At 30.6% G+C, this 9,910-nt stretch overlaps 1 protein-coding gene across 1 annotated transcript; it reads right to left on the bottom strand.

Moving 5' to 3' along the window:
- Window positions 1-1,728: 1,728 nt before the first annotated feature.
- On the bottom strand, window positions 1,729-7,685 carry LOC112501726. The gene is made up of 9 exons (XM_025105436.1): window positions 7,610-7,685; window positions 7,347-7,535; window positions 6,495-6,730; window positions 6,269-6,327; window positions 4,728-4,961; window positions 4,494-4,623; window positions 3,770-4,083; window positions 3,501-3,645; window positions 1,729-2,045 (listed from the first exon to the last, which is right to left on the bottom strand). Exons 1-9 carry the CDS (start codon window positions 7,617-7,619, stop codon window positions 1,806-1,808), a joined length of 1,557 nt encoding a protein of 518 aa, XP_024961204.1. The 5' UTR covers window positions 7,620-7,685; the 3' UTR covers window positions 1,729-1,805.
- Between the last annotated feature and the right edge of the window lie 2,225 nt (window positions 7,686-9,910).

Below are 9,910 nucleotides of genomic sequence, written 5' to 3'. Positions count from 1 at the left end.
TCCGTATTTGGAGATAGCGATTGTTATTGAGTTTTAGTAACACCCTACCATGATCTAGTCGTTATGTAAGGCTTGGATCATCAATTGTTATTCGAATTAATTCAAGTGTTGACTTATAGAAAAATATATATCCTTTATTTGATGTATTATTAGATATTTTAAATTAATCATTACCTACATCGATGGTTCTTATTCCATGTTTCACGCAACATATAAATCCCTCGAGTTAACACCGCCAACTCCGGTACTGTTAAGTACATCATGTGTCCCTTACTTGAAAGGCAAATCAGTCTTTTTGCCTGTTTGTCTCTGTTAAATAAAAAGAAAATTGTATCAAAATGTAACCAACTTTGACCTTATTTCTTATTTTGAGAAACCAACTTTTAAAATATTTATTTTAAAGTCTGTAGTAAATCACAAAATTTGTTCTTACAGTTTATGAAAACTCTGATTTTTGTCCTTGAAGTTGTTAAAATTACAAAAAATGTCATCAAGGTTTTGATTTCGTTACGAGAATGGTCCATAACCGTTAGCTGCTACTGGTGTTAAATGATGGACATTTTGGTATTTTTACGTTTTCATTAGAAAAAAAAAAATAGTATACAACTTCTTAATAGACATGTACAAGTTATATTTTTAAAAAATGTATTTTTCTTTTGTCAAACAACACTTATCTATATGGGGCCATTTACTAAATGCTACCCTGATAAGTGCTTATTAAGTCAGTTACTTTGTCGGGTGAACATAACAAAGACCGAGAATCTTACCCAGTAATTGAGGATGATAACTCTTACTGAATAAGAGACGTTTACAAACAATATTACTATAACATTTTGATGGCCAAGAATCTTACCTAGTAAGGTAAGCTATGATAGTGACTATTACCCGGTTAGTGTTTGGTAAACAACCCCTAAAACATGATTTTTTTTCCACCAACAATTAACGAAATAGACAATCATAATATTTCATTTAACATTTAATTATATAAATGGTTATAATGGTAATTTTTCCCGGTGAGTACTTACTGCAAACACTTGGTAAACAACCATTTTAAGTAAACATTACTTAAACCGGACGTTTTACACATATCATATATTTACCCGGTTAACACTTATCCAGTTCATATCGACAAACACCCTCTAAAAAACATCACGTTATATTCAACCACATAATTCCTTTTTTTGCCCCGGAGTGTTTCTTCAAGTGTTGAAAATTGAAAAAATATATATATGAATGAGCCTGAGGAATCGTTTAACAAATGCTTACTCGAGTGGATGTTTATCGATAAAATTCAACACTATCATTTACTTATCGAATAAGATTTTAGTTCACCAAAACAATATAATATGCAACATTTTACCCGGTAAGTGCTAAATGTGGTAAAATAGTCGTCCTCACTTACCGAGTAAGACTCTCGGTTTTTGTCTTCGCTCTTATCTGATAAATTTTTTGGTCTTTGCATATTCATTCCGTAAAATAACGTGACTTGGTAAGCGCTTTCTCAGATAAACATTTAGTAAACGCCCCCAAAACTAAGGCAAAATACGAGAAATTAAATTATTTAGACTACTTGGGACAATGTGGTGGTAACAAAATTAGCCACATATTTTTATGTCTCGGAGCCGAAAATGGTCTCTTAAATTAACACCATTAATCTGGGCCGGTTAAATTAGTCATGTGCCTTTCACGTAAAGCACATTTTAATCTTTAAATAAAAGATAAAAAAATATTCAAATTCATAAACAAATACATTTTTTTTGGGAAAAAATACAAATAAATTTGGTCTTTGACTACACAAATCCATGTCACGGTTTTGACTTTTCAATTCTCTCGATTACGTTTTTCAATTCACATTGAAGATCGATTCTTGTTGGATTCAAAACAACTTCATTCCACACCGAGTCGAGATCTAATAACGTTTTTGGGTCGGCATAAAGCTCGCATATGGAATCCGCTTGGTCGTTGATTTCCTTTAATATTTCCAAACACTTGATTTGATCTGGGTCGACTAATAGATTGCTATTGCGGTCTTTCAACCCGATCAACTGTAGTTAAAAAGCCAAAAACAAGTAAACATTCAGTAATTATGCTGCAATATTTCAAGTTGTAGAGAATTAATGTACAATTTTTTGGTTAATTTTAATTTAAGTATCTAACATAAATAATCAAGTTGTTCATGCCCAAAATTTAAAATTGATGGTTCATGTTAACTAGTTTAATCATATTATTTAGGTTAAATATATTTAGATCACTTTAGGCTTACCCTTCTTTAACTATTAGAGAACAAAGTAATAACAATATATATATATATATATATATATATATATATATATGTATATATATATATATATATTTACGGTTATTATCAAGGTTCTAAATGACATGAGACGTGATGTGACGACAAAGTCAGGTCTCAAGCCTTACACGTCACACAAGGATACGACGTTTTTCAAGTAATGACATAAGATGCCAAATTTATATGTTATATATACACACACATATGTATTCTATTTATTATTCAGTGAGATAATAATATTAAAAAATCTATATTCATATTAGAAGAATAAAAATTATACATATATATATATATATATAATATATATAGGGTTGGGTTCCGTGAGAAGGGAAATTACAGTGAGAAGTATAAGAAGAGATTACCACCCTTGAATCAATCCTAATTGAATGTCAACACTAATGAGTTACACCAAATCAATTCCTTTCTAAAAGCATAATTCATGGGTGGGCATGAGATTAAAAATGATATGAGGTTCAGATCCATTCTTACGTTTCTCACTATAACTTCCCTTCTCACACGATCCTTCGCCTATATATAAAGATAAAATATCGTGTGAGAAGGAGAATTAAGGTGAGAAGCGTAAAAATTTATCTAAACCCTTGATCACATTTAATCTCAAACCCACCCATGAATCGCACTTGATACAAGAATTGCTCTAGTGTATCCTAATGTGCATCCAAGGGCGGAGATCCCTTCTTACGCTTCTCACTTTAACTCTCTTTCTCATTGGAACCCAACCCTATATATATACATATATATTTATATATTAGCAGTATATAAAGAGTTTAACCATTTATGATCAAATATTATACAACTTGAAACGGTTTTATAACTTTGTTTTAACCACAAATTAATGATATGGTCAGGTAAAGAGGTAAAAACGTAAAATCTAAATATACAAGTGTAAAAAAATGAACAAGTCACGCCTTATAAAAAATATACGTCATGGGGCGCCTCAATGCAGCATGGCACGAGTCACATCTTACACAAACGTTACAAGCCTTCATCGTAACGACAAAGATACTTCTTACCCCATCGCGTACCTTTTAAAAGCCCGGTTATTATAACGTAATTTTTTATGGTACGTAATTATAGTTATATCCTATGATAAAAGCGTCCCACGTATTTATCGTCAACTCATTTTTACGACGAAAAAGAATTATATAAAAATTTAAATAAATAAATAAATAAAAAATGAACTTACTTTTGGAGGAACTCCAATGGCGTTGGTGCAATAGAGCTTTGCATCGTCCACAAGATCACAATATTTACCAAATGCATTCGCAAAACTCTTGTGTGATTTCAACTGTGAATTTACCCTCACTGCCCTTTTCACTGCTATGGCTCTCCTGTATATTTACAAATACACCCCCTCATCACTATTTTTATTCAAATATATTTACACTTTGCACCCCTCAAGTTACAAAGTGCAAACTTCCACCCCCTTAAATCGCAAAAGTTTTGAGATCATACCTAATGCCTCTTGTAACCGCAAGATATGGATCACAAACAACACCAACCAACTCAATTTTGTAAGGTTTCTTCATCTTAAATTCATCTTCGTCGTTTTCGACTTTTTCCCAGTAAGTCTCGTTGATGGTTCCATCGTCCGAGACTTTATAACCTTTACCCATGCGGTAACGATGTTTATGAACACTTCTCACCATGTCGATTGTTTGATACACAAATGGTTCCCATGATAGTGTACCATCCATGATCACATCTCTTCCTTCGTTTAACGCTGTTACTAATAGAGACGACGCTGCATCCGTGGAATCTTGATGCACCTATATAAAATGTTTCAAACATAGAGGCATTGGGTTCAAAATATACACGTCTGAATTGTGTAATGGGCCTATCTTGTTTGGCCCGACTTCATCTGTTTATACTCTCTGTCCCAAAATAAATTCTTTTGCTCATATTTCTATTCAACTTTGTCTAGAAATAAGTGTCCACTTTAAAAAGTAGATGCTGTACTCTAAAATATGACAAATGAATATATGAGTTGATGAGGTGGAGTGTGTGCAATGTGTGTGTGTGTGTGAGAGAGAGATAGAACTACCTTAACAATAAGGGTAAATTTGTCATTCATAATTAAAATGTGTAATAATTACATATTTTTTAAACTGTGTTTCTATTGTGGAATTTTATCTTATAACGGATAATAAAAAAAGATGAGCGAAGAGAGTGAGAGTACCAATTCAGCAGTTTGAAGCATGTCATGGTGATGACCCATAGAGCTAAGCGCTTGATAAATCACATTGGTTTCCTTAAAAGCATCGGCCTCTACCACCACCGCGTTTGGTGCTGCCTCCGACCAAAATGGTCTGTCACATATCCCATTTCCATCGCATCAGTCACAAAATACGTACAAAAATCAAAACATATATTCAGGCAACCTATGAAAATGAGAACAATGAATATCACGTACTCTTTAAGGATTTCTTTGAGAACAGTGCTCTTCCCGGCGCCCATTCCACCACCCATGAAGAGGAGCACGGGGCTTCTGTCACAATGAGCCACCGGCTCCATCACCTCCGTGCAGGCACCGTCACCATCTCCGCGTTTCGGGGTGGTAGATCGGATCACTTTCATTTCCTCCACCATTGTTGAGAATGCCCTTGTCATCTTCAAGTCCTTTGTCACTTTATCAAATCTTTGCTTTCTACATAAACATCACAATTTGATTGATATATACCAAACCAACCGACAAAGTAAATCCCACTTGGAAGAGAATCTTGAAAGGTAGGATGTACACAGACTTTATTAATATGAATCATCTAAAAACCAAAATAATATGTAAATTTCATAATACAATATATATATCAATATAAGCGGCTCTCAAAACGAGAAGATTTAAGTATCTGACCAATAATAAATATTTATTTGACATATACATATAAAAAACCCAATAAAGTTCTATACCATTTTACCAATTTTGCCTTTCTATCGAGATCCAAAATATTCGCACAACGTTTATGCAACATACACTTAAAAACGTTTTCATTTTTAACTACAATTGCATAAACTTCAGACAGATTAAGAACTATAGTAACGAAATAAAAAAATACAATGTCTGACTCGACAGACAACGTGACAAAGAATTTATGACCACATACTTAAAATAGCCACAAGATTAAATTGGGAAAATATGGGTCCTGCAATCAATTTATCGACAAGTTTTTGTATATTTTTGTGTGTATATATATATATATATATATACAATATATATATATATATATATATATTGTATGTGTGAGAGATCATATTTACTGAACATATATACGTAAAAGTTATATAAAGATGGAGAAAAAATTTAAAGTATATGTATATGAAGATGGTGATGATGTAATCATCTAATATACATATTAATAGAGATTAATAACCATATTAAATATAAGAATAAAAGAATATCAGGTTCATTGGGTTGAGTTGGATTCAAACTACCGTAACCCAATTCCAACGCTCATACCTACACTTTAAAGATTTTACAATTCAATTGGATATCGACCTATTTCAGATTAAATTAAGCCGAGTTGACTAGGTTTTCGTGCACGTTAACATATTTTAAAAATAAAATTACCTAAAATAAACAATTTTTTAAATTATAAATCCCTAAATAAATATTTTAAAGCCACAATTAAAAAATACTTTTTACAAAAATAAAAATCAAAGTCGTCCTTTTCTTTCATGCAACTTGCCACCCACCATTTTTTAATGTATCATCATTTGCTCAATTATTTATGTATTTAAATTATTCCCAAAACCAATGCATTATCTTTAAGATATTATTTATAAATATTTAAAATATCATTTTTTTTCTCAAAACTTAAAAATAAAATATTCCTATCCTCATATTTTTATTGAATAAAATCAATTTATATTAAATATATGAACATACTATTTGGAATCAAAAGATATGCTATTTTTTAATAATAATTACGATATTAAATAAAACAAAAGAAAAGTCACCTTGTAGCGGTCAACACCATATTTTTTAGTTTTCTTTCGTCAGATCCAATGCTTAACACCTTCAAAATTTAAAACGGAAAATTGATCAACGTGTTTCCCATTTCAATAACCTTTGATCGTTTTTGTCCAAATACGAACATATTGTTGAAATTTGAGTGACGAAGTTTGGGAATTGGTTGTTAAAACGATGTTAAAAAGTACGGAAATTTGTCGACTTTGATGTTACCTGCTCGATCATAACAGGCGCATGGCTCCAATGGAATGCAAAATAACCAAGAATGCATCTCTCGAGCTCTTCAACAAGCTTTTCACTTAGTAATTTGACTTCTGTTTTATTTGGAAAACACTCTGAAAAATATATGTACATCGCGTCATTAAAAGCTTTCGAGCTTCTCACATAATCCGATGCCAATTTGCTTAGCTCCGGGCACTCCTTTCCGTCTCTAAATCCAATTTGCCTTGCTGCAAAATGCACGAAATCATGTATTTGCGCAATAATTTATATCAGAACTTAAACGTCATACAATTTAATCGTTAAAATCCAAAAAGGATATGATTTTCAAAATGCCATTCAACGAGTTTTTTGATAAAAAGGTTAGTGTGTGTGTGTATATATATATATATATATATGTATATATATAAACAAATAATTATTTACAAATCCAACCAATTGTAATAACTTACAAATCAATTTTCATAAGCTATTTCACATATAAAACAATGTATATGAAAATACAATATTTATACAATGTTGTTTCAGATGTTAAACGTTTAGGACTGTTTTGTGCACAGAAAAACATACCTAAATGTCTTGCATATAAAACAACAATATTTAAAATTTCACATAGTGTCGTTTCACATATGAAACAACAAAACAAAAATTGGCCTGTAAACTTACAAGAATTACTGGGTTTGTAAAATAATAAATTATATAATAATTTTTTTCGAGAATATGTGAAACCGTTAGATTATTTTTAAAACGCCAAAAATGGAAAGTTCCAACGTATGTAAATGAAAATATGTCTTTAAGAGGTAAATTCGTATATAAACAAGAAAATGGTCAAGAATGTAAGCTTACCAACATAATCGGAGAACTTTTCAAGCCTGAAAACATGGCCGGACCCGGTCAAATTTAACCGTGGAACAACAACTTCAGGCTTGGATGAACTTGATTTTCTCCGGCGACGTAGTGTGGCTTCGGCCGCCCAGATTAATCCGACGGTGGTTGCCGCAAGGATGTTCGCCGCCAGAAGGATGGAGTACCCGTCTGCACAAACCCAAGATGTTTTTGGTTAGAGAGAGATATATATATATATAGAGAGAGAGAGAGAGAGAGAGGACCTCTGTGCATAACTCAGTTGCTGAAAGAATAGTCGCCGGAAAACGAAAAAGAGTCGCCGGAGTCCGGAGAATGTGGAGAGAGAGAGAGAGAGAGGAGTTGTCCGAATAGAAATCGGGTGATGTATCTGCTTATAGATATTGGGAAGTCAACAGGTATTTAAATATCTAGTGGGTGTGGGTATATTTAAATATATAATTTTTTTTGATTTAATAAATATTTTATTACAAGGTAATAACTAATATAATTTTTTATAAAAATAATAACTAAGTATTTTATTAGTTATCAATAATTATCCTAATTATATTTTAAATTTTTATATTTAAAATAAGATATTTATCTAATATTTGATTATGTTTATCTATAATTAGTTATACGAATTCAAATATGCAGCTTTAATAATTTGTACTTCTGTACAATTTACTTGTAATCTTGAATTTTTAGTAATATGCATCAATAAACAGTATTTCATGCATAAAAAATACCTTTTAAGAGTTTTTGTCAAATACTTTATAATATAGTATAGATATAAATAAATTGTGAAGTAGTTATTGAGCAAGATGGAATTGTTCCGTTTTCTATTTTCCAGTATTTGAGGATGTATTCAGAATAAGATGGTCTAATCAAGGGATTTCAATTGCACCCTTAGGTTTTCGGGGCATTGGATTCTCACCAATGTTTGCGTTACTCAAGCCGACATTCTCGCTTCCGCTTCGTCCTTGTCTTAATTAACGTTGTGGTTTGCAATGTGGCATAGGTTGTCTTTTGTGTAGCGTACAACCTTATAGTCACTCTCATCTATTTTTTGAATATTTGTATGCCTCTATGTTTTGGGACCATCTCAAGCCCTTGGCCATCATGGTCAATATTCTCCACACTTGGGACGGTATCATAGACTATTTGATTCCCACTGCTAATTGTAAAATGGCTAAATAAATTATCGAAATTTTTAAAATTGGTTACCTACATTCTTTTAACTCAAAAAACTAACTCTAACCAGTTACAAATGTTTTAAAGTAAAAAAAAACCTAAATTACTTTGTCGTTCCCAAGAAAAGGAAAAGTTCAGAAAACTCCAATAAAGTTTAATCAAAGGTATTTTAAGAATATATATATATATATATATATATATATAGTTTGATTTAAATGTTAACTAAAATTATCGTGTTAACTTTGTTAACCAAGTTTAACCAATGAAAATTCATCGTTTATCTAGGTTCATATCCATCTCATAATTTAATGACAAGGGTAAATATGTAATTTTAGTTTGCATGTAACTCCCATATCATTAATTGAGAGTTACAAAATAAAAAAATCTAATAATTATTGTTGATTTACTATTGATCTTGTTTTTCTACAATATTGATTTATCTATCTATAATGTTCTTGAATTTGTGATTGTTAAAGGAGACTAGATAGTAAAGTTTTCGATATCGTTCAAGCTAATATGGATAAACCCAATGGAAAACAACTCGACAACAATGGGAACTCCGTAATTTGTGATAATTGTGAGATATAATGTGAACCACTCATTTAAGATAATTTAAGATATTTCTTAAATAAGGTAAAAAGAGTAATTTTTAGTAATTTTTATTACACCTCATCAAGATATTTAATTATTTTTTTAAAGAAAATATTTAATTAATTTTAATTACCTAATATATGGTAGTTACTAAAGGGGTGTTTGAGATTGCTTATAAAAATAATTTATTGATTTATTTCGGTATGACACCGATAATAATTTCATTTGAGTGTTTGGATAAACAGTTTATAATGATGCCAAACCGGTAATAAGAAATTTTTAAAGAAATTAAATCATTCTAATTTATAATAAGTTGATAAAGACTTTTAAAAAAAATATAACTTGTTTCAAATAAAACACCCCCAAGTATATTACTTCCATCACTTAAACAGACACTCCCTAAAACAACCATGACACCTCCCACACTCATCAAAATATTTTATGTTTTTTGTTATTTTTATTACTTTATAAAGAGTATCATCTTGTATGTTTTTTTTCCGTTGATTTATGAAAGGTGTCACAATATGCAATTTGTATGTTTCTCATTATTTTCGTTATTAATTTTTTTATTTATCACTTGATTTGTGGTTGAGACTGAATCTTATGATTATCATAAATTACCGAGTTCTCCTTTGAATGATCATATATATATATATATATATATATATATATAATATTATCATCTTCATTATTTTAATTTTAGAAAAATACATGAAACAGTTTCATTAAAATTTCATTAAATATTAAATGAAACAATTTCATAACCATATATGAAACAAATT

Source organism: Cynara cardunculus, unplaced genomic scaffold (assembly GCF_001531365.2).
Source record: "Cynara cardunculus var. scolymus isolate 2C unplaced genomic scaffold, CcrdV1 Un_Scaffold_495, whole genome shotgun sequence".
NCBI classification, from domain to species: Eukaryota; Viridiplantae; Streptophyta; class Magnoliopsida; order Asterales; family Asteraceae; genus Cynara; species Cynara cardunculus.
The sequence above is the reverse complement of the archived record's forward strand: the minus strand, read 5'-3'. Positions and strand labels throughout refer to the sequence as shown.

Coding starts and splice junctions, on each gene's coding strand:
- LOC112501726 (XM_025105436.1), bottom strand. Junction 6,328..6,494: donor CGCCTGTTATGATCGAGCAG/GTAACATCAAAG, acceptor TAAATTTTGAAG/GTGTTAAGCATTGGATCTGA. Junction 4,962..6,268: donor ATGGTGTTGACCGCTACAAG/GTGACTTTTCTT, acceptor ATGTTTATGTAG/AAAGCAAAGATTTGATAAAG.